Source organism: Gambusia affinis, linkage group LG19, assembly GCF_019740435.1.
Source record: "Gambusia affinis linkage group LG19, SWU_Gaff_1.0, whole genome shotgun sequence".
Classification (NCBI taxonomy): domain Eukaryota; kingdom Metazoa; phylum Chordata; class Actinopteri; order Cyprinodontiformes; family Poeciliidae; genus Gambusia; species Gambusia affinis.
This window is the reverse complement of record NC_057886.1, coordinates 16,083,772-16,107,025: the sequence shown is the minus strand read 5'-3', so window position 1 is coordinate 16,107,025 and position 23,254 is coordinate 16,083,772. Positions and strand designations below refer to the sequence as shown.

The window sequence follows — 23,254 nt, the reverse complement described above, 5'->3', positions numbered from 1 at the left end:
CAGGAACAGGGACACGTGTACCACGACTGGACGTCTTAAAATGGGGACTTTAAGCTTTCTGATTAGCTGGCGATTAAAAGGGGTGTGATTTATTTTTTCTCATAATCTTTTATGCTGGTCAGAGTTATGCAAATACATTTTTCCACCGCTGGCGGGCGATGGTGATTTTGCTACGAGGAGACGAGCTAAGGTAAAATAATAATTTGTCGAAATAATAGAAGATTCAATACTTTGGTGCTGCGATATAGCAACTTTATGAAATGTGGTTTTGTTGTGGATAATTCCGTCGCGTTTCTTCTCAAAAATATTTATTTTGATAGCCACGCTGGCTAGCTTATTCCGAGTGCAGCTAAAGCAAGAAAACGCGACATATTCATTTGTTGTTGCTCTAAACTTAACTTATTTCTCTATATTTCAGATTAAACTCGCTGAATTTAGGGGAAAAATGGACTTTTGCCCTGAATCTCTGCATTATGAGCTTTTAGCGGAGGTCGGTGAAGGCTCCTTCGGGAAAGTTTACAAAGCCAGAGAGGTTGGGGAGAAACAGCGCCTCCTGGCGGTGAAGAAGTTCAACTTTCGCTGGGAGTCTGAGGAGGCCGGAATCCCTCCCTTCATGATCCGAGAGGTGGCGCTGCTACGCAAAGTGGGCTTCTTCAACCATCCAAACATTGTCAAGTAGGTTTGTGCATAAACTAAATTTATTTTCACCTTTTAAGCTTTTGCTGAATATTCTAATACTTATGATGCCATCTCAATTCTCCCTGTAGGGGATTAATAACAGTACTAAAATAGGTCTATTACCACATTTAAAGAAATTCGAAATGGAAAAACATTATTGAGTAATGTAAAAGAATGTCACAGGCAGCAGATACTAAATATAAGATTTATGATTTGTCTCTTGTTTTGTGTTAAACCTAATCATTTAAGAATCAGCAGAAGGTTTTAGAGGAATATTTTCACAAACCTGTTTCATAGACACTCATTTTTATTTCTAGTTTATATTTTTCTGTACTTTAAGACCTCCTATGACCTAGCAAACGTTTATGTTCTGCAGGCTCTTAGATGCATCTGCTGTTTCTATTGGCTCGGCCCTGGACCTCACTCTGGTGCTGGAATACATCGATCAGGACCTGTCCACTTTTCTGTCGAAGGCTCCCGCTTGTGGTTTGGGCCGTGACTTGATAAAGGTGAGACCGCCTAATCTGATTTCACTTCAGCACTGCAGCTTGTTCAACTGCTGCGATGTTGGTCCCAGGATGTGATGCAGCAGCTGCTGCGAGGACTGGACTTCCTGCACACAAATCTCGTCCTGCATCGAGACTTAAAGCCGGAGAACATCCTGGTCAGCAGTCGAGGAGAGATCAAGATTGCAGACTTTGGACTCGCTCGAATTCACACCTATAATATCGCTCTTACACCCGGTGTAAGTGTTATTTAAGTCAGACGTTTTACTGATTTTCTCCACTGCAGCAGTCTGTTTTCTTGCCTGAGGTGTGAAATGTTTTTCATATTTTTCTCCGCCTCCGTTCAAATATGTTTCTGTTTTGTATTCTTTTCCCACTTCTACTCAGGTCGTGACCTTGTGGTATCGAGCTCCAGAGGTGCTGCTGAACTCTGTTTACATGTCCTCAGTGGACATGTGGAGCGCTGGCTGCATCTTTGCTGAGCTTTTCCTCTTGAGGTGAGTAAAAAGAAACACAAACATCCGAGTCTGGAGTTTCATCTTATATTTTGCAATATTTCACACAAACGCAAGTGAAGCACAGAATAAAGCAGCCTTGCCCTTTTATTCTGCAGGCCGTTGTTTAAGGGCTACACAGAGGTGCAGCAGCTGCAAAAAATCTTTGAGTGAGTATAAAAGGCATAATTTTAAAATTTATAATTTCCATTCTGATGATTCATATTTTTTGAAGAGCAGTTTTGTTTACAGAAACTTCATAATCCGTTTTACTTATCGTTTCGGTTGTGTGGTTTTTATTTGTGTTTTATTTATTGTTTTTGGTTGTTTTGGATATTATAGTTCATTGTATCTTTCAGAGGACAAATTCATATTATTATTCCATTGCCTTTATATTATCTGAAAATGATCTCAAAACAACAATATTTATTGTTTATCTCACTAATTACTGGGACAATTTACCGACCAGAATAAATTGTCATCGTGACGAATAACAAAAACTGAAATTGAGAACACATTTTTATTCATTAAAATAAATAAAAATGGTAATTAATAGAGAAAAAATTATGGTTGTCCTCCTGGCAAGGCTTAATTATTGATCTGTCCTCTGTTTGGCAGGGTGATCGGTTTGCCCAGTGAGGACGACTGGCCTCAGGAAAGCCCTATCTTGTACTCTGAGAGCCTGGGGCCGAGGGGCTCCTGCACCAACCTGCTGCCCAACCTGGACCAAGATGAGAACGACCTGCTCTCTGTAAGCACATCCATGCTTCTGCTTCCCTGTTTAACCTGGAAATGTGTCGATTTTCTCTCCCAGCCACATAAACCCAGTCAAACGGTGCTAAAAGGAAGAACAGTGGCTGCTATTAGGAACATTTTCCTTCATATTCTATGCAGAATAAATCAAGAGACATGAATCAATCACGAGCTGCACAGTGGCGCAGTTGGTAGCACTGTTGCCTTGCAGCAAGAAGGTCCTGGGTTTGATTCCCGGCCCTGGGCCTTTCTGAACCGAGTTTGCATGTTCTCCCAGTGTATTTGTGGGTTCTCCCTGGCTTCCTCCCACAGTCCAAAAACATGATTGTTAGGTAAATTGGTCTTTCTCAGTTCTCCTTAGGTGTGAGTGTGAGTGTGTGTGTGCATGGTTGTTTGTCATGTCTGTCTCTGTGTTGCCCTGGAAAGAAGCAGCAGGCGACCTGTCCAGGGTGAACCCGCCTCTCGCCCAGAACGTTAGCTGGAGATAAACACCAGCAACCCTCTGGTATCAAAAAACACTCTGGAAACAAATCGTGACATAAAGGATCATAATTTATGCTTGAAAGGAGGAAGAAGATAATGGACTAACAATCTAAAATCTACCATCACAAATATAAACATGTAATGAATCTAACCAGAAGGTTGAGCTTTGCTTAGATGAGACTAAGGTTGAACTTCTCTTCAACAAATATTTTAAAGAAAAAAATAAGCACACCAGGAAGCACTTCCCTGTTGAGTGTGGTGGCAGATCTGTGATTTGATTTTCAATAAAAATGTGATGAACTCCACCAATAAACTGAAAGTGATAACAATCCAAAAACAAAAGAAAAAAATGACCATATCAGCAAGACAGTCAGCCTGTTCATAAGAAAGAAAGAAAAAGTCCTACCATTACAAATATAACCATGTGGAGTTTGAAAAACTGTCGTGGGACTCATCAAAATGTAATGTTTTCTCAGTTCCTGACTGCATGATGTTTTCATTGCTTTTTATTTTTGGGTGTTTTTTTATGTAAAGCACTTTGAACTAACTTGTTGGTGAAATGTGATATACAATAATAAAAAAAACTTGTATAGAAAGTTGAAAAAACTAAAACTAAAGTGCTGTCTTGTTTTCTTTTTCTAAACTTTCTGGAGGATTTCAGAAATTGATTGCGTTTGAGCAAAAGGTGTTTGTGATCATAAGGCACTAAATATTGACAAAAAACTTTCACAGAAGGAAAAAGAAGAAGAAAAAAAATAAGTTTATTTACATAACACATTTTCAACAACAAGGCAGGTCAAAGTGTTTTACGTGATTAAACAACAACACAAGCACAGCAAAAGAAAAAACTGCACTATAAAATGTTCTAGTTGATATGAATCAAAAGTAGCTGTAAACAGGCAAGTTTTCACCCTTGATTGAAATGAGATTAGTGGAGTACAAAACTAAAAGTTGGTTCTCCATGACATCGTAAAGACACAAAATATAGTGATAAAACACACAGTCAACAATTGAAACATGGCATTTAGTAATGTGCCATTGTTAATTTTTTCAGTTGTATCAAAAGCAACTCTGAACAGGTGGGTTTTTAGTCAAGATTTAAAGGCGCCCAGAGTTTTGACTGTTTTGCAGTTTTCTGGAAGTTTGTTCCAGATTTGTGGTGCACAGAGACTTAAAGGAAGAAAGTCACGATTTATGGAGAACAACTTATGACCTTTGTTCAGCAATCATGTTTTATTATGTTATAGTATTAAAACGGTGTGAAATCTTCTCACCTGCAGCACTGTCTGTTGTTCAATCCGAGCCGTCGCATCTCCGCCGCCAAGGCCCTGACTCATCCTTTCTTTGTGAAGCACTGAAGATTCCCGCCAAACGACGAGCCAAAGCTGCTGCGATTCTGTGATCAGAAATAGCCAACGGAGAAATCAGCATTGTGCCATAAAATCCACCGTCCTGTTCGCTTAAAGCTTTTAAATCTGTAATCAGCAGCATCATGAGAAACTCTGGTTGCATTGGAGGCGGGGAACTGCCTGAACAAATGAGCTTGACTCACAGATTGTGGAACTTATGTCACAAAACTTTTAGGAAAGCGAGACTTATTTTTGATACTTTTCTCAAACTCGGTACCCTTTTTTCTAAACCTTATAGATGTTCGTGCAAACGAAAGGAACAGAAGTTTTTCAGTTGGGTTGTGCCGTGTTCTGATTAAATGTCGAGTTTCTGTGTTAAGTGTTAACGTTCGACATATGGAGTCTGTTTGGTTGTATGCTGCTAAAGAAACAATATGAGCACCTTTAAGTTTACGAGTATCTCTTTACTGGAGATTTATTTTTTTTTTTTTGCAATGCAGCACTTTATAGATGTGATTAATTTTATTTTTGAGAAGACATATATGGTGTAATGGATGCAGATTGCACCTGTTTTTACGTTTGTATTAACATATTGTGAAAAGTATATTTTTTGCCCTCTTTCTGAGTTATGTTGTTCATTTGTGGAACATTTCTATAAATAATTGTTCTGCCTGTTCTTTTAGAAGCAACACAATTTATTTTCTGTTACCTGCTCATTTTTTTTAATCAAGATGTAATTTCATTTAAAGAAAAAAGAGGGCGCTCTTGTAGCATTTTTGGTTTGTTTACAACAAGATGATTTGCTTCGACTTGGCCCCTGACTGTTCTTTCACAATTTTCTCATACCTACCGTAATTATTTTTTATGCGTTAATAATCGACCAGTGAGATAGAAAAGAAACAGATCAGTATAAACAACTGCAATAAACAAAAAATAAATTAGGTAAATAAAATTAGGAACATGAAAAATATATAGATACATATTTTTAAACTGCTTAAAATTAATGTTATTGCATGTAAACTACACTTATTAATATTTTTTCAACTTTCTTTTACGTTTTTAAAAAAATAATTTGTTTTTGTTATTTTTCTATTTATTTTTTTATTTTTATTTTGTGGCGTTTCTTTATGAAGCCCCCTAAAAATCAAATTTTGTGAAATTTTTGCAACTCTGCAGTTTTTTGCTTTTAAATTAGTTTAATAAAAATTATTTCTTTAATGTTTTGTTTAGGAACCAACTTTGAAGAAGTAACATAAAATCAAGCACAACCAAAATTTGACATGGAAGGAAAGGACAAATAAATGACACGTTTAGCTAACTTTTATAGAAATACTCTTAATAAACACCAAATAATTTTTGATAGATGTGCTTTTAATGGGTCTGTTCAAGTTTTGTCTGAAGTTGTGATTGATCAAGATACCATATTGTGAAATACATGCCTTAGAAAATAAGGAAAGTGGGCAGATAGAGAGAGAAAAAACAAATCAAAAATAAAAGATGCTTCTAAGTTGCATACTTATTAAACAGAGAATAATCTATTACTGCAATGATGGATGCTGCAAACCTGAAGCAAAGAGTGAAGAAGACAGCAATCATTTTAAAGGACTTTAAATGGTATGGATCACTTTTTATTCCTGTTTAATTTTTTAATTTGATTGGTGTTCATGTTTACCTCCTTTCTTGATTTACTGGTAAAGTGGCTCTCCATTTGTTTATGCTACTTTAGTAGCATAAACAAACTTTCTTTGTTTTCTTACATCTTTCTGTTTTTTACAGGGATTATGGGGAAATGCATTCATGTGAGGGTAACTGGTATGATTTAACCCTTTATATCTGCTAACAAAGCAATCAAAATATTTTCATATTGGAACTCATTGTTTTTACGACACCTTGGCTCAAAATGATTATTTTATCCAAGCTATTTGTTCTGCTGCGTTCCTATTTTGTCACATACAAGTTGTATCTGTACAGTACACAAGTAAAAACAAAAGTTGTGATTTAAGTGTATAAATATAGGGAAAAGTTTTTAGCAATTTCATATGATGTCACTGCTTTGAAGCTCGTTTTGGAGTGAGCAGATTTTATCGTCACAAAATAAGTTCACACAAACAGACGAACTGACCACGACATGTCATTATATAGATAAGAAAATATATTTAAAGCGACTTTAATGATGCGGCGGTAAACTTTGAATAGTAGCTTTAAGAGTTTATGTAAATATCAGAACGGCTCAAAGGGAGAGCCCGCAACATTCACGTCCGGACGTGACAGGGGCGTCCCAGGGTTCGCCCGTCTATTTATACCTTCTCCCCTTAATACGGAGAGCCACCCCCAGCTGCGAGTCTGACTACATTTGGAGCGACTCACCGCGGGGAAGGATCAGTGGGGAGGGACAAGGCTTACGGCGTCCATTCGATGTAAGTACACGCTTCTTTTCAATAAGCATGTAGTAAAGTTTTATATCTAACTTTTTCGAGGACCCATTAAGAGTCCAGAACCAAGCAGCAGTTCGGAATGAACTTTGTAATTTTACAGTCGAGAGAAATGACCCACCTGTTGGTTTGACCTGCGGAAGTGTTCATTTTAGTCTTGAGTAGCAAACAGTACGAAGTTGATGTCTAATAGCCTATAACACAAATATCAAGTTTATCACCAATTAAGGGTGAGAATTTTCTAAAAATATTAGTACAAATTGCATATTTCACTCCTGTTTTCTCCAAATTTATAAGGATTAATTGAATATTTCACAAGTTTTGTAGTATTCATATATTACTCTAAGCTAGTATACTCAATAATTAGGAAGATTTTATAAATAATCTCACCATGTTAGAGACTTAAAACTAAATATTTGGCTCTACTCGATGCAGGAAGTTTTTAACATCATGCATAATGCAAAAGCATTAATGCACTTTGAGTGGAAGCAGATGGATCATAAGGTGGAGAGACTGCTCTTCCTGTCAGGCCTGCTGCCTGTGTTTATAAAGGGCCTATCTGTTTAGTATTAATCTTACCTATGGATAGTGTAATGCAAGGCTGTCTTTGTGGATTGCAGGAATTTGTCCTTGAGTTACAGAGATCATTGGGAGCTTTGGTGCAGGTAACCCAGCAGGGTAGGTGTAATTGGTCAGAGGCTTATTCTTGGCCAGCCTTTTAATCTGGCCTGCTGCAGAAGCCTTTTGATTCCCCTCCCACTTCAAATGATTTTAGGTTAATTTAGAATGTCCATATTGAATTATTCTAACAGTTTTGTAATAAAGCACAGAGTTTTTTACAACTTTTAATAATTAGTTGAATATTTTCCAACTGCCAATGTTCAGATGTGAGTCTGTCTGCACTCGTTCTCTGCTGCTGGGAGTATTTCCAGCTTGTGTTGAAAGTGCTCCAGGATTAGAAGCTTGTGATCCCTGTTGAGCCTCGGTTGCATTCTCCTCTCTGCAGCTCACATGACTATTGCTCTCTGCAATCTCAATTCTTTCTTGTGTTTATCCAAAGACGACCAAAGAGCATACATAATAACAATTTAAGGGGAAAAAATTGATCTTTAAAAGGATTGAATTCTTGTTTTAATGACATGTTTACCTGTGCATGCGTTGACATGATCATTTGAGCAGGATCTCTGCATCCACTGCTAAGCTTATGTTCTCAGTAGCATGGAGCCATCTTGATATCTTAACAAGCTTATTCTGCTTTTATTTTCAGATAGAAAACAGTTTATTGTTGTTGAAACCAAACTTTTGCATTGAATATTTGTAATTACACACAAATAAATTAGTTTAAAACATATCTAAACCCAAAAACATAATATTTGGATCAAATTGAAAATTAAAAACTGAGCCAAAACTATATCTATCTATAAATAGGACAGTCATTACTCAGGTGGAAGAAATTAGACATCTGGGAGTCTCTATGGACAACCGACTGGAGTGATCTCCTGATTGAATGCACTGCTGCAGTTATGGGAAGACAACTACGGTACTTATTATGAAAAGGTGTTTACATTAGATATCCTTAAAGTTTAAAATTTTTAGATTGTCTTGTGTCATTTGCAATATTGCCTCCAGTGCTTCAGAAAAACTTTTAATCGAACTACAATTAGTCCAAAACAGGGCAGCACCTGCATTACCTCATTTCCACTTTGGTCATAAAATCATCTTCAAAGTATATTAAAGCTTAAAGGTTTTTCTTGCTGGGAAAGCGTAAAGCTTTAGATTGTAAACTTGGGGCTCCTATAAAGTAGGATATCACATTTTTTTGTTCAGATGAGTCAGGTCTGACCAGTTGTTGCAGAACCCTTGTTTAGTTAATCTGTATTCTTTTGCTTTTTGCTGGGTTTCAATCTACCAGTCTGTGGGTAGCAGTTCAATCGATAAACTTAAAATCTTTTAGAGTTGGACTTCTGCTGCCAGAACATCCATTCAGCCTCACAGCAGATTCATCTGGTGCACAGCGTCTGTGACTCCTACCTCTTTGTTCTTCCTCCATTGTGCTTCCTGCTGTAGGAATGCTGACATCTACAGTTTAGTAAAGCACACAGACACACACACGCACGCACACACATGGAAACACATTTATTTTTCTGCATACAGTGCTGTGCAAAAGTCTTGATCCACATCTCATTTACGAAAGACTTTCATGCTATCCCAACTGGTAATGATCATTAGATCTCCACACCTTTTGGGGATTTTGCTAAGTTTTTCTTTAAGTTTTATCACACTTTGTCATGATTCAAAATGATAGTTTTAAATATATTACATCAATGATATTTAAAAATAGATTTCAGGTTCAAGTTTTCCTTGCAGACTAGAGGGACTTTCCTTGGTTTGTGTCCTTGGTTGCTTGGGAACATATTATTTCATACAGGATGTTGCATGTGTGCTTAAACACATTTGAAAGCTTATTTAATCTGACAAAGCATTAATTTATCTTAGATAACATCCCCTGTTGAGTGTTGATGCAAGTTGCTTAAGTTACTATTAGTTTTGCAGAAAAGATTAGCAAACTTTGCAGAGACTCACACCCTGAGTGGAGCTGAGGTGTTGAATTTCAGTGCAAGAGGAGATTTTTGACTCGGCAGGCTGGTGCCGATCATCTTACATGGAGGAGAGAAGGAGGAAAAGAGGTGGAACTAGATCAAGCATATTATGCAAAAACTGCAAATCCTATATGTGGACATTTAATCATTTTGCGCACAAAAAATGTGCGCAAAAAGAGTAGGACTGTTCAAAAACAAAGTCATACTGTTGTTCTTCACATTTTCTGTGCACTAACTACTCCTATAGATTTGTTGTAGAACTCTTCTTCAGTTGAACATACACTGAGCCAATAAATGTCAGAATGGAGGGAATTTTGTAGTGAAATTTATATTTATTTTCTATTTGCATTTGTTCTAAATTATTGTAAGTGAAATGTATTTAAAATGGCTTCAACAAAATGATTAAAATATTCAAAACAAGACAACATGGAGAAAGCTGAAACATTTGGGAAAGTAAAAAAAAGGTTGCATTTGTATTCATTCAACTTTACTCTGACACCCTTTAATAAAATCCAGTATGTTTCTTGACCTTTTATTATGCCACTTTTATTTTTTATCTTTCAGGAGAAACATCTCACTTCCAGAGGCACTGATGTTCTCCGACACCTGATAACCGATGAGCAAAGCAAAGAAAGTCCTCAGGTCGGATGGAATCTGAATGCTGCAAAAATTCAAGCTCAAGCTGAAAAGCAGAGGACAAATTTCCCGTATACTTTTCCTTCCCCCATGCTCTGCAGTTAGTTGAGTAACAGATAAACACCAGAAAAAATCAGAGGGACATGGATGCCTCAGAGAAGCTGGTTCTGGAGCCCAGAGCAGAGCGGATTGCCCGCTACAAGGCCGAGAGGAGGCGAGAGCTGGCCGAACGCTACGGAGACTTAGAGGAGCTTCCCTCCAAGTGGGTGAGACGGGATGGAAAGGAGCTGATCAACCCAGTGACCTCAGCAAGTGGTGGGGAGTTAAACTCAGACAGCCTTGGTGAAAGAGTGAACGGCAGAACGCGAGATGTTTCAAATGGAGTCAAGGCTGACGCTCCTGGAGAGCCAAACTACCTGAGAAGGTGAGGTGGAAGACAGATGATTATTTCTAAAATTAATGGTTCTTATTCTTATATAAAGTTTTACTATGAACACTTGTTTCAGATATAGGGTGTGTCCCAATGTTTTTATTCCATGTTTCCTCTCGGTTCAATTTTTGTCATCCAGGTGGTTCACAAATTTTCTTTATGCTCCAAAGATCTTGTCATCTATTTGGGCTAGAAATCCCTGGTCATACAAGGTCCACTGTAATTTCTAACCATAGCTATAAAAGGATTTGTCATGGAAATTAAGATTTGTTACATTACTGAAATTGTCATAGGCATATTTTTGTCTAAAAGGGAATGTATTATGCAAAACTCACATTCTACACAGTTTTGGATTTCCATTTGCGTTTCTACTGCAAATGTACGCACTTCAAAAAAAAACATCCAGCCAGTTTTTGGCTCTATGTTTAGGTTTTCTGTCGCCTGGAGAGTTAGTTGTTTCAAAAACCTCCAAAGTGTAACGTCACAAATCAGCAGGAACTGCCCCTCACTTAGCAAGCAACTGGAAGCTCAGCCTGTTACCTAGCAACCCACGCCAAGCTCCAGCACTTTTGTTCAGCTGGCTTTACTACTGTATAGGCAGGACAATGGCTGCTGGAAAAGACAAGTGTTTTGTTGTTGACTTACCATCCAGGAACCACTTGCTGCATTCTTGGATGTGTAGGAAGCTCCACTTATGCTTTTCAAAGGTACATGGTTGTATAATTGCGCATCTGTTTGCAGCCAATTTCACGTGAAAATGTAAACGTTGAGTTGGCGGTTGTGTCCAGCAGCAGCATATTTGGATTTAAAATGACAAGATGCCCTCAAACGGCTGTTTCTGAAAGGAATGGAAGCATAAGAGGTCTTCATTAGACATATTTTAAGGTGGTAATATCTTTTAATTTCTATCCCAATCAAATAAAACTTGTTTCTCTCACACTAACAACAATCAGAACAGTCTTGGTGGATTTGAGCTTTAAAAGAACTTAGAGAATTGCTGCACCAGTGTATCATAGGAGGCAAATCATGTGTAAACACTTAAGCATATTAAAGTATTTTATTAGTATGTCATCAAGCTGCATGAGTTCTGTTTTGTTTCAATAAGTTAATTTATGAAAACAGTGTTTTTTAAAGGTATTTATACCCATTAATGTTTTAGCATTTTGCTCCAAGTGGGTTTACTTTGACTAGACCATTATAACTTTATTATCCTTAGATTTTTAACTTGGTGGTTGGTGTGTTAGACAAAATGTCAGTTTTGGTCTCATCTTCTTCCACATGTTGGCTTATATGTCGACAGATTCCTCCACTATAATTGTTGATTTCTGACTAAACCTTTTTAAAAAATCTTAAAATACATTAAAGTTTGTGATTTTTAATGTGAAAAAAGGCAGATGAATACCAGTAAGGTTCTGTATCTGTCACGCGGAATCTGGCTGCATATTTCTTTTCTTGTATCAGTTTGTAAGGGAGCAGGTGTGTTGAGCTATGCTGTTATAGCTCCTCAGTCACCTACGAGGTGACAACCCTGAGTGCTTAAGTTGAAGCCAACTGGACTTCTTCTCTTGTTTCTTGCAGAAACAAGAGAAGAAGTCCAGTTGGCTTCTACGTAAGAACTTAAGTGTGTGTTGACCTAATTTCACCAGCCAACAATAAAAATACATCATATTTACATAACCAGGATGAAACTAGAGAGAATTTAATTTGTAATGGTTAAAATTTTTGAAAATTTAAAGACATGACTTACAGAGAGAAAAAAGACATTTTTCTCATTTACCTTTGTTTCCCTTTATAAGTTTGTTGTTTGTGTAGTTACTTGAAATGCTGTCCACTCTGAGTTTGTTTTCTGAATTTGGAGCTTCATGTATGCAGTACAAATCTGTATGAAATGTGAAATGTAGAAGCAGATTTATAAACTAGCTTCAGAAATACTTTTGTTGACACTTTATTTGGAGGGATGTGCATAAGACTGACATGGCACTGTCATAAACATGATGTAGCACCTGAACATGAATGTTTGACAGTAAGTGTAATTTGGTAAACAAATACACTTTTTTATACAAGATTGCATTAAAAGTGTCATAATTTACCGAATAACACTTCATGACAGCACTCAGACATTCATGTTCATGACAGGTGTTACATCATGTTTATGACGTAATATCTGCCATGTCAGTCGTATGTACACTCCTTCAAGTAGGAGTTCACCATTGCAGTTGTTCAGTCAATCACAGATTATCGATCTTCAAAGAGCCTGACCTGCTGATTCCAATTTTTTTGCTGGAAATGTTGCTAAATATAGCAAGAAAGTTGTTGAATTGCCAACAGTGAGTGACTATTGTTAAATGCAAATGTGCAGACATGACCTGGTGGGCTGGTCTGTCAGTCAAACCTCTCACAGGAGAACAGAAGACGACAGTGGTTGATTGTTAGACCTTTGCTGAGTTAGATAAAATGGATGAAAAAGATCGGCTTCACATGTAAGTATCGATGGATCACCAATCTCCCAAATTTAAGGAAATAGGCTCCAATAAATCTACAGGCCGATAAATAAATCGGCGTTGCCCTTTTTATGCACTTATTAAGGCCTCCAAATGTACAGCAGGTTGAAGTTACTTTATGAATGTAAATCCCAGCAGCCATTTGGTATTTCTCAGTCATTCAAACCGCTCACTCTCTTCTTTGCTGACTTCCTCAGTTGCTTTAGTTGCTAATTAAGACTGACCACTCCAAATCAGCAGGGGTTTTATAACCACTCTGATTTTTCTCTCGCTGCCCCTGTCCTGTCTTGACTCCTCATGTGATTTCAGAGGCTCTTCGTTTATCCTTGAAGTTGCATCTTTCTCTGCAACACTTCAACCCTTGATGGAAAACTGCAACTCTGAATTTTTTTTACGTTTGCTGCATTTTCACTCACTTTAGCCAGAATTGCCAAGATTCTGCCAGCGTCCCAAGTGAGGAAGGGCTCCTTGTCCATTCAGGTCCCGATGCCCTGCAGCTCCACACTCGGGTGTCGGTGGGCCAGTTGAGGAGTTCCCTCCTCCAGCAGACAGAGGGCAGAGCAGGACAGGAGAAACTGTAGGGTTGCCTTCAAGAGCGTGATCCAAACCGTGTGACCTTCGTATGAGTGTTTACCGCCATCTTTCCTTTTCTTTTCCTGTTTTTCTCTGTGTTTATGGAAACCAGTGGTCCCGATCCTGGCCACACCACATCCTCTCTGGACCTGGCGGCTGGTTCTGAGGGAGGCCGACGGCGGAGCAGGCGCTACCTTCAAGGGTCAGGAGGGGGTCGCAAAACCAGCGAGCGCTTCAGGACCCAGCCAATCACAGCCAACGAGATGGAGGAGAGCACCGGGTAGGAGATGTTTCTCATATTTAGTAGCAACTGGTAAAGTAAATCTTTAGATAAATCAATCTTACCCATAGCTCGATTTCATACTTAATATTTTAGAATTTAATTTGAGTTCAATCATGCAAGTGGAAAAAATGGAAATCCTGTTAATACTCAAAATTCCTCTTTAACATTTTATAAAGTTGAAGCAAAATGGGGATCTTTAAGCTTTCATCTTTTTCCAGTTAAAATGTTATTGTATTTTTTTTTTTATGCATGCATTCTAGGGATGTTGAAGTATCCTCCGTGTTGGCATATTGCATATTCCCATTCATCGGTTTTCTGGAGCGTTTTGTTTCAGGTCATGGTTCCAGTTAAACTAGGTCTGGACAATATGACTGAAAAACACATCACAGTATAAGGGTTTCATATCAGTCAATAATGGTAATTATTGATCAGTTTCTTCTTTTAAATATCTGAAATATTGCCAAACTGGTGATGTGACCTTTCCTGTTGTATCAAACTGTTCTCATTTTCGCCCTTCTCACCTCACCGTCGTGTTTTATTCAGTTAACATGAAACTGCTGCTTTGTAAGTCACTCAACAGGTTGTTGCTAGGTAACCAAAGAGTGAGCGACTAGCAAACTTGCTTTGCTAGTTGTGAGAGGTTAAGCAGCCAAAGCCTTTCCTTTGCCCACATCTCCCAGAAGGCTGTGCGGTTCTACGTTGAAGTTCAGTGAAATTATTGAAAATTCAATTTTACATATATTCTAGTGGTTATTTATCGCAGTATGTATTGCTATTGATTTATTTCCCAGCCCTAAGTTAAAGCTCTACCAGCAGATATCAAGCTGGGAAGACAGAAAAGGCATTTTTCCAACATGCCTCTTAAACTGCCAGTTGTTATTGACGGAATGGTTGCTATGGAGACGTGGCTACTCCAAGGAGATGCACTTTGTTGCTTTGCTGCTCTCCTGCTGTGTTAGCTTTGGAGATTTTTTTTCTCTTTATTAATTAATACTCAGACTGTAAAGATGTGTGATTTCAGGTGAGAAATGATTTATTTGTAGCCAGCTGTACATGTTGTCTTTCCCAATTTGAAGAGTTGCTAAGAGAAGGAACCTCAGTGTTTATATACGAGGGGAACAAGAAGTCAGTGAAAACAAATTAGTAACAGAAACTTTAATCAGCAACTATTTCTTAACTTGGATGTTTTGTCAAACAATATATTCAACTGTACTGAAATTAAATTCAGTTTTAATTTATTTATTTACTTTTAATAGATTTTTCAGATGGGTGCTAACAAATGGGGAGGTTGCTGTCTTACAATTTGTGTTTTAATAATATGGTTAATGGATTTATTTTAAGGTTTTAATTGTTATTATTGAGATGTCTTCCAATATTGAACCGTAACTGTTCTTAAGAAAACTTTGACAGGTTTTTCTTAGCTGAAAACATTTTTATTTGGTATTTCAATTTAAAAAGTAACCCTTTAGCTGAGGCTTCAGACAGAAACATTTGGGTGGTTTGCATGAGTCTCTCCTTCATTCTGAGATCAACGGAGACGTTTTATCAAGAATGCAAATTTTTCGCATTATCTTGATTCTCCGAATCTGCAAACAGAAGCACAAGGACTTTCACAGTACATTTAAAGCTGGATCTGTGTGAGAACGCTGAGCTTTTCATATTTATATTTAACACCATGGTCTCCTCTTCTAGGCTCTTGGATGCAGATGAAAATGACAAGAAAGGTAAAAATTTTGTTGTAGTAGAAGGCTTAGTTACAGCAAGAGTATTATTCTCTGCATGCTCTGCAGGAAATATGTTTTGTATTTGTTCATCCATCTTGCCGAGTTGTCTCTATAAATTCCTATAACTGCAAGGGAAATAAACCAGGTTATATTTGGAGGCCCACTTTGTTTAATATGGTGAGAGATGATAGGTTTACGAGTGAGGAACTATGTGGGCTTGATCCAAAGTCACCTCTTGTCTTATTTGACCTCAGCAGAAAAAGATTATATGTGGTTTTAATTGTTTGTACAATGCTAAACAAACAGTAGGTGCCTCTTATTGCACTTACGGTTTAAAGAAAGGACTATTTTTCATTGTTTTTTTGTCTAAACGTGTGAAAATAATGTTTTGTGACAAAACTATTCTAAGAAATATATGTACATATACATTTATTTTTAAAGAAGTAAGAGGAAAATTATTAGTTGTTTGCAAGAAGAAATAAAAACCTAAAAATAAATTAGCTGTACATTTCTATTCAGTCCCAACCACATTCATTTTTTGGATCATGTCTCTTCTAAATTTGACATCTTGAAACTAAAATCTTTACAAAATAACTCAAGTTCAATCTGATTGGATGGAGATCATCTGCAAACTTCAGTTCTTGCCACTCTTTGCAAGATCATCTAAAACGTAGACAAGGTTTTATCTAAACGTTGTAAAGGTTCAGGGTTGTTAACGGTTTCTTTTTAAAGAAATTATTGAAATATTATTATTTGAAAGAACTATTTTATTAAATATTTCAACCATTTGAGAAATGAGAACTTATCTCTTAAAAAAATTTAAAAGATTATTTTTAATACTGAAGAAACTGAAGTTGAAATACCTTCAGATGAAACATAAATAACCATAAAGCGGTAAAATATTCGTAATTATACTCCATTCATCTCAAGAAGAATAGTCATTAGTGCCTCCATCTCTGTTAATATTTAGTAATAATTTAAGTGTGTTGCCTTTCACCATTTATATCTTTTCTTATTTCTTCTTCCAGCGGATGTGAAAACAGACGAGAGAGCCAAAATGAGCGTGGCTGCCAAGATGTCTCTGTTTAAAGTAAGCCTGTGCTCTGAAACAAGAACCTCATTGCAAATCTTCACCTGGAGATAGGCACCAGCAACCCTCCCGACCCCATTAGGGAAGAAGGGTGTAAGAAAATGGATGGATGGATGGATGGTTAAAGTATCATTGAACATGTAGAACATCCAGGTTGTGTGGTGGAAACGTGGACCAGGTGCCTGTTGCACTCAGAAGCTGAAATGTTTCAGTTTTATTCCCAATGACTCAGGTGACAATGTGCCAGACACTGTCGTGCCATTAACAACCAGCAGCTGTGGTAAAATTAGCCTGCTGCGCTGCAGAGACGGCCAGCGATGAAACCGAAACCTGCAGGTCTCCAGTTACACCGTGACCTGTTGGAAGAAAGCTGCCAATGTGCTTTATCCACTAGTTACAGCGCCACTTCGCCTGCCTTCTTGCATCTAATGTGGAAAAATTACAGTTAGGTTACAGCTGCTAGCTGTATTGCTATATGCTTATTATAAGTTCTAGAATAAGTGCACCAAGTTTTCACTATTTGGGTTACATGTACAAGGTTGGACGTTGTTTTCCCCAGCTGCATGGGAACCAGTCTGTTTCCCATGCTTTGGATCCCTTTTCCCTTTTGTATAAAACTCATGCATTGTCTCTGCCTGGCAGGGCTTTCCATTCAGACTTGCTTCATTATTGATTGTCCTATGAGCTCTCTGAGTTGTGCACAATTCATAAATAAACCTGATTGAGTGATTTTACCTGAACAGTGCTTGGAAATAGTTTTTTTTTTCCATGACACATCAATACAGGACACTGCAGTGCTCTGAGTCATCTCTCAGTAATTTAAATGTATAAACTCTGACTAATACCCCTCTAAATGATTATAAAACAGTTTTCCATGTTTGAAATCACATATCAAGGAATGAAGGAAAATTACAGATTACAATCTTTCTGCTAAATCCTTACATTAGGATCCACCTTTGCGGAAAGCTTCGGATCATTTGATGCCTTGATGAGTTGATGTTAATACTTTTCTTGGTTCTTTAGGAACTGGAAAAATCAGCTGCCTCCGATTCCTCAGCTCTGTTGAAGCCTCGCTCAGCCAGCAGCTTACATGAGCGGAGGATGCGGCGTAACAACAACCTCCGCTTTCTCACTCAGCAAATCACCTGTGAGGAAATGGTTTCAATGAGGTGGGTAGAGATTTGCGAGATATAGGAGCTTATTTTAAGTCAATAATTCCTTAATATTGATGAAAAAATACTGGTTTCATTGGGAAATTATTTCCTTTTTAACAAGACATTTTCCCAATGTTATCAGTGAAATAATCTGCCAGTGGAGCTGGTACATTTTAAAATCAATATTAAGGAATTATTAACTTAAAACAAGTTCCTATATCTTGCTGAAAAGTTACTTGTAAGTTAGTTTAGCCTCATTTCAAGTGTTTAATATATTTGCACAAAAATGACACCCATAAATACTGGGTGAAATGTTGTATTTTTGCAGTATAGAGCATTATATATAAAATGTGTGTCAGATTTTCCCATTCTAAGAGGTAAAAGGCCTTATTTTTTTCAGCGCCACTGCTTCGTGAAAAAACTACAGATGCAGTTCTAGTTCATGCAGTCAATCAAGGGTTACTTGGATAAAATTAAGCTGCAGATCTTTTTAGCTCTACAGTTGAATCACCAGCTGCTGAATTGAGTGTGGTGGACTCACTAAAAATAAACAACACTGTATGCGATAAAGGCAGTGGAGGAACACGGTGTGCTCACCAATGTGTTCTCAGTATTTTATAGGTCTTGAAAAAAGAATAAATATTCTGATGGCACAGTTCTGCATGGTTGTAGCTTATTTTGTCGCGTTATGCAGTGCTCCTCCTGCAGCGGAGGTCCAGTCTGGACAGTCTGAGTCAGTGGAGGACGGAGATGAGGGCTGCAGAATGAGCATGAGGGAGAAGCTGGCCCTCTTCAACAGGCTGTCCGTATCTGGAAAGAATGGCTCCGGTTCTGCTGACGGGCCACCAGAGAGGCGAAAACAGAAAGGGGCCCGGTACCGCACCCAGCCCATCACCGTGGATGAAGTCAGTCTGGTGAGGAGAAAATGAGTCAAAGTTTTAAATCCTGTATTAATGGGTTATAACATTTAATTTCTCTTTGCAATCAATCAAATAGTTTTGAATTTGAATTTTGTATTTGAAAGTTTAACTCAGAAAAACCTCAATGATCTCTGCAGAGCTTTACAGCTTTTGCTTGATATACATATGAAACCTTTGGAGCTTATTTCAAATGTAACAGACAGACAACAAACAAAGGGAGAAAAGTGCGGAAAATGTTTAAAAGGAAAGAAGAAGTCTGCTTCTAAACGTGCAGAAAGAGAAAAAACAAAACCAGGAAAACCACAACAAACAACAACAAAAGCATATATTATAATAACATGCATAACATCGTTGGAAAGTATAACAGTACATAGCAATTCATATTTAGCGGCAACCTATTGAGTGTGAACTTGAAAACACCTGTGTGTGTACGTGTGTGAATTTACATTTGTTTTCTGTCCCGTTTGACTTCAGCTTCAGAAAGGCCCCATTCAGCTTCCAGCCTTCAGTTTGTCCCCAAATCTGTACGACAGACAGCAGGCCTCGTCTGTTAACCTGAAACCCAGCGAGGTGCGCCTCACACAACCGAAATCCGAACTTTCAGAACCAGAATCAACACAGCGGGGCTTACAGGATCACAACTCCGAGCCGTGCTTGAAGGGAATCCTGAAGAAGAGCCGCTCTGACGACTCGGAGCGGAGCGGGACAGATGGGCAGGAACTGCCGCTGCTCAATCAGCAGAATGGTGAAGACTGCACAGATCCAGAGATGTTTGGAAGGTTGGAAAGATCTGAGAGGCTGGAACCACACAGAGACGAATCAGTCAAAGTAGCTCCATGGAGACAGAGAGCTCGAAACAGGAGGGAGACGCCGACACAACTCTCATCTGATCTGGATTCACAGATCATTTCCTCTGTGGGAAACGGCTCTGATGCTGGGTATGTAGCATGAGCTCTCACTCTTTAGTGGCTCTGATATGAAAACATAAAGAACAACGTTTTAAAACACATACTTGTTTTTTATTCTGTGTGATTTGTCCAGAACACAAGGTGAAGAGCAGAGTTTGGGGAAGCTTGAGGAAGAAGACAAACCCGAGCAAAAAGCTTTGGTTTCCGTCAGAGTTTGTTCGCCAAAACTACAAGAAACAGCAGAGTCACTGAGAGGAAAAGTAAGGAACAGACATGCATTTATGTCCTTGAAAACAATTCAAATTAATAACGCAAATAAATGAAAGAGTGTCAGTTATTTACATTTCTAAACATTTACCGGGCCACATAGAAAAGTATAAAATGTTTGTTTCTTAAAAAATACGTAGATGGAGACATGTCATAAATACAGCATCCTACAAAATTATTATTTTCTCTCTCTCTTATCACAGCCGCTAACTTTGGTGTGTTTTAAAAGGATTTTTATTTCTCTGAGCAGCTTCCCTGCCTGGTATACTTTTCTGATTTTATTTTACTTTAACTGAAAGTTATTAATTGCCTTCCAATTTACAACTTTAAACACATTTTTATTGGTTATTCAATCTGAAGAAAATCTGAAGAAATTACACTGTTGTTTTTCGCTGTAACGCAAAAAAAAAATTTTTAAATACGAAAAAAAAAAAAATCTCGTGTCATGTATATTTTATTATTTACCACAAATAAAGCATTTAAGCTTAATGTACAACATACAGCTCTGGAAAACAGAGACCACTTAAAATGATCAGTTTCTCTGAATTTAATCTTTATGGTTAAGTTTGGATAAAATGAATATTGTTCTTTTATTCTATGAACTACTGACATGTCTCCAAAGTTACCAGGAGAAATTTAGTATTGATCTTCAGAAATGGTTAAAATACTGAAAAGATGCAGTGCTTTCAGACCTCAATGCAAAGAAAACAAGTTCATATTCATTTAGAAACAAGAATACTAATGTTTTAACTCAGGAAGAGTTCAGAGATCAATATTTGGTGGAAAAACCAGGAGGTGTTCAGTCACTGGTCTCTTAATTTTTTAAGCTGCATGTTGCAATTTCTTTAGCTTTCATTTCATTTGCATATTGTACTTGCTGTGTTAGAAGTCAGTGGGTTCACTCGTTCAGCTGGCTTTAAATTTTGAGACTGGACTTGTGGTTTAATTGGACCTTTGGCGGTCTCACTGAAACCCGATTTATCATCTCTCAGCACAAGCACTCTGCATTTGGTATGAGATCAGACTCGTGTTACTGGGGAAACATACTCATACCAGTTATGTGGTTTATAACAGTTGGTGGGAATGCGGAATGCAAACAAACATTTAATTATTTGGTAGTTAAATTTTACCCCCTTTATGACCTAACGATCTCCTCTGCAGCAGCACATCCATGTTACATGTAAATCTGATATTTATTGTGTTTGATTTCATTCCTCTTTTATTTTTATGATAATTTGTTACATGACTTTCCTTTCTTTTGTTTTTCTTTTGTAGGAGAAGTCAGAAAGCCCTGTTCTTGAGACACCTCAGTGCTGGGTAAAGCTTTCCAAAACTAATCAAAGTCCTGTATGCTCATAAAATATAGTTTGAACCAAACATCTTTAGCCTTCTACTGTTTCTTCTCTCCCAGGAACCTGTCTTTGCATCTGTCTTTGCTATCAATACACCCCAATATATCATGTGTTTTAATCAGGTAACTGTGACTTGCTGTATGGGACTTTAACTGCTGCTTGTCATGATTTCGAGTGTTCAGCATGCAGTCATAAGTTTTTCAAAGCACATTCAAAGAAATGTGGTGGCTGCAGCTAAAGTGAGACATTTCACTCACTCTAACAACCATTTTTACTCCATGTTTTGTACATTTTGCCATCTGCTCCTTTTCTGCACAGGATGCAACAAGCAGCATGTCTAACAAAACAAGCAACTTTTTCGTGCTCTCTAGATTTCTTTGATTCTATAAGAAACAGTAGATGACCAAAAAAAGAGAAAAACGTAAAATAAAACTTTTTACAGAAGAAAAATTGAAAGGAAGAGAGAAAAAGAGCATACATTTTCCCCACCTCTTTAAAAAAACTCCCTCGGTAATACTGTGTTTTGTGTGAAATTTGAGAATTTCATTGCATGAGTTTGCCACTTTGTCACCTAAGGTGCTATTTATTCATCCAGAGTTGTGCCTCCTTAAGGGATTTTTTAAAGATCTTATTTCATCTTCATCGTTTCAGCTTTGCAGCTTGTTTGCAATAGCAGTTCTGCAAAAATGCTTCTTGTGTTCAGACTTACTCCTGTTTCAACATTGAAAACTAAAGCTTCCCTTTCTGTAAATACTACATCCTTCTTTTACTTGAAATGTTCATTGAGTAACTTTAAGACGATTGATCGTGAATGTCTCTGAATGTCCATGAAATCATCTGTTCCTTGTATTTTCTTTTCTCTTCATCTTCAGACTGACATGTGCTTTGAGGCCCAGGAAGTCTCCACTCCCACAAAGTGCCCGATTCAACCGCAATGGAGACAGAAGGTGATATATGCTGTCACTTTTTCTATTTTGTGAATTTCTGAGAAGGTGATCTGTATCTTCACCTATCTGTTTGTGTTTGTGTAGAGTAAAGAAGCTGAGCCTGAGCTTCAGATGGAAGAAGAAGCTGAAGAGAGGAAAACAGAGCAGCAAAGCAACAAGCAGGAAACTGAGATAAACATCGAGAGACGTGAGTTTTATTCCTGTGGATTTGATCTGGGTTTGTCTCTTTAATTTAACATTCCTGTGTTTGAAAACTTTGCATCCAGGATCTCCTGCTGAAACAGACAGTTGTGATATTTCCTATAAGAACATGGACTCCAGCGATGCTTCAACAGGTCAGAGCTGCATCAGCTCTTCAAACTCAGAGTTTTTATTAAATGCTAAATTCTTTCCTTCACTTGTCTCTCTTTGTCTTCGGCTTCTCTAGAGACTGTCCTGCACATCGACCCTCCTCATGAAGAGACACCTGCTGATAGTCTGAAGATATCAGACGGAGGTTTCTGTGGCAGCCTGCCGCCTCCTCCATCTGGCGGCCCCACACATTGCGGCGATGTTGCAGCTACAGAGATGGATCAGGACCTCGCTATCCTCTGCCAAAGCAGCACGCCCATGTGAGTTCTGGTGATTTCTCAACATTATGGTTTAAGTAAAAGAAAGGGGGGATTTATTTTTACCTGCTTCATTTTATTTTAAATTCTAAAAAGTATAAAGAAGTTTGGGTGAGATCATTGGGCGAGTAATTGAATACTTTTCATTCATTTTAATGTAATTTATTCACATTAAATACCTGTAAAAGCATGTTAAAGGTTAGATGAAAAGGAAATCTTGCCAGTTTGTGGCAGTAAGATCCCTAAACTCTTAATTTACTCTAAAGTTATCCAGCATCAACAGCAAAAAAAAAAAAACAACCTTCTCAAGCATTCCTCATTTAGTTTCTAGTGCAAATGTCTTAACTACCTTAGTAGAAGCTTTCCAGCAAGATACATAAGCTTATTTTATTCCTTAATATTGATAAACATTTACTAATTTCACTAGGAGATTATTTAACTTGTCTCATGGGGAAAATGTCAACTTATAAGTGAAATAACCTGCCAGTAGTTTTTTTAAAATCATTATTAAGGAATAATTTACTTAAAACCAGCTTCCATGTCTTGCTGAAAATTACTTGTAAGTT

The 23,254-nt window shown here is 37.7% G+C and overlaps 2 protein-coding genes and 1 long non-coding RNA gene across 7 annotated transcripts in view; 2 read left to right on the top strand and 1 right to left on the bottom strand.

Moving 5' to 3' along the window:
* The first annotated feature begins 20 nt into the window (after positions 1-20).
* On the top strand, positions 21-5,072 carry cdk21 (cyclin-dependent kinase 21). The gene is made up of 8 exons (XM_044099904.1): positions 21-190; positions 419-675; positions 1,055-1,187; positions 1,256-1,423; positions 1,572-1,681; positions 1,798-1,848; positions 2,297-2,429; positions 4,195-5,072. Exons 2-8 carry the CDS (start codon positions 446-448, stop codon positions 4,270-4,272), a joined length of 903 nt encoding a protein of 300 aa, XP_043955839.1. The 5' UTR covers positions 21-190; positions 419-445; the 3' UTR covers positions 4,273-5,072.
* Positions 5,073-6,596: 1,524 nt separating this feature from the next.
* Positions 6,597-23,254, top strand: part of svilc (supervillin c) — a 26,705-nt gene continuing 10,047 nt past the window's right edge. Inside the window, exons 1-17 of one of the 5 annotated variants that reach the window (XM_044099892.1) lie at positions 6,632-6,680; positions 9,860-9,937; positions 10,033-10,355; positions 13,284-13,439; positions 13,548-13,715; positions 15,411-15,442; positions 16,471-16,532; positions 17,556-17,701; positions 18,381-18,600; positions 19,081-19,544; positions 19,648-19,774; positions 21,057-21,098; positions 21,193-21,255; positions 22,006-22,080; positions 22,165-22,267; positions 22,347-22,415; positions 22,508-22,691. In XM_044099892.1, coding sequence (XP_043955827.1) covers positions 10,075-10,355; positions 13,284-13,439; positions 13,548-13,715; positions 15,411-15,442; positions 16,471-16,532; positions 17,556-17,701; positions 18,381-18,600; positions 19,081-19,544; positions 19,648-19,774; positions 21,057-21,098; positions 21,193-21,255; positions 22,006-22,080; positions 22,165-22,267; positions 22,347-22,415; positions 22,508-22,691 — 2,192 coding nt within the window. In that variant the 5' untranslated portion in view covers positions 6,632-6,680; positions 9,860-9,937; positions 10,033-10,074. Of the gene's footprint in view, positions 6,681-9,859; positions 10,356-13,283; positions 13,440-13,547; positions 13,716-14,390; positions 14,740-15,410; positions 15,443-16,470; positions 16,533-17,555; positions 17,702-18,380; positions 18,601-19,080; positions 19,545-19,647; positions 19,775-21,056; positions 21,099-21,192; positions 21,256-22,005; positions 22,081-22,164; positions 22,268-22,346; positions 22,416-22,507; positions 22,692-23,254 lie in introns of those variants that run through there. The other 4 variants (XM_044099893.1, XM_044099895.1, XM_044099894.1 and 1 more) reach the window with 4 other exon arrangements.
* On the bottom strand, positions 10,982-13,365 carry LOC122821727. Its single transcript, XR_006369057.1, has 3 exons — positions 13,279-13,365; positions 12,139-12,240; positions 10,982-11,199 (listed from the first exon to the last, which is right to left on the bottom strand). It is a non-coding gene; the product is annotated as an uncharacterized LOC122821727 (long non-coding RNA).

What these genes read in the sequence shown, in the direction of transcription:
- cdk21 (XM_044099904.1), top strand. Translation starts at nt 446, where the DNA reads ATGGACTTTTGCCCTGAATCTCTGCATTATGAGCTTTTAGCGGAGGTC. An exon ending in TGGGCCGTGACTTGATAAAG is followed by an intron (nt 1,188 to 1,255) that starts GTGAGACCGCCT and finishes TGTTGGTCCCAG; the next exon opens with GATGTGATGCAGCAGCTGCT. An exon ending in ATATCGCTCTTACACCCGGT is followed by an intron (nt 1,424 to 1,571) that starts GTAAGTGTTATT and finishes ACTTCTACTCAG; the next exon opens with GTCGTGACCTTGTGGTATCG.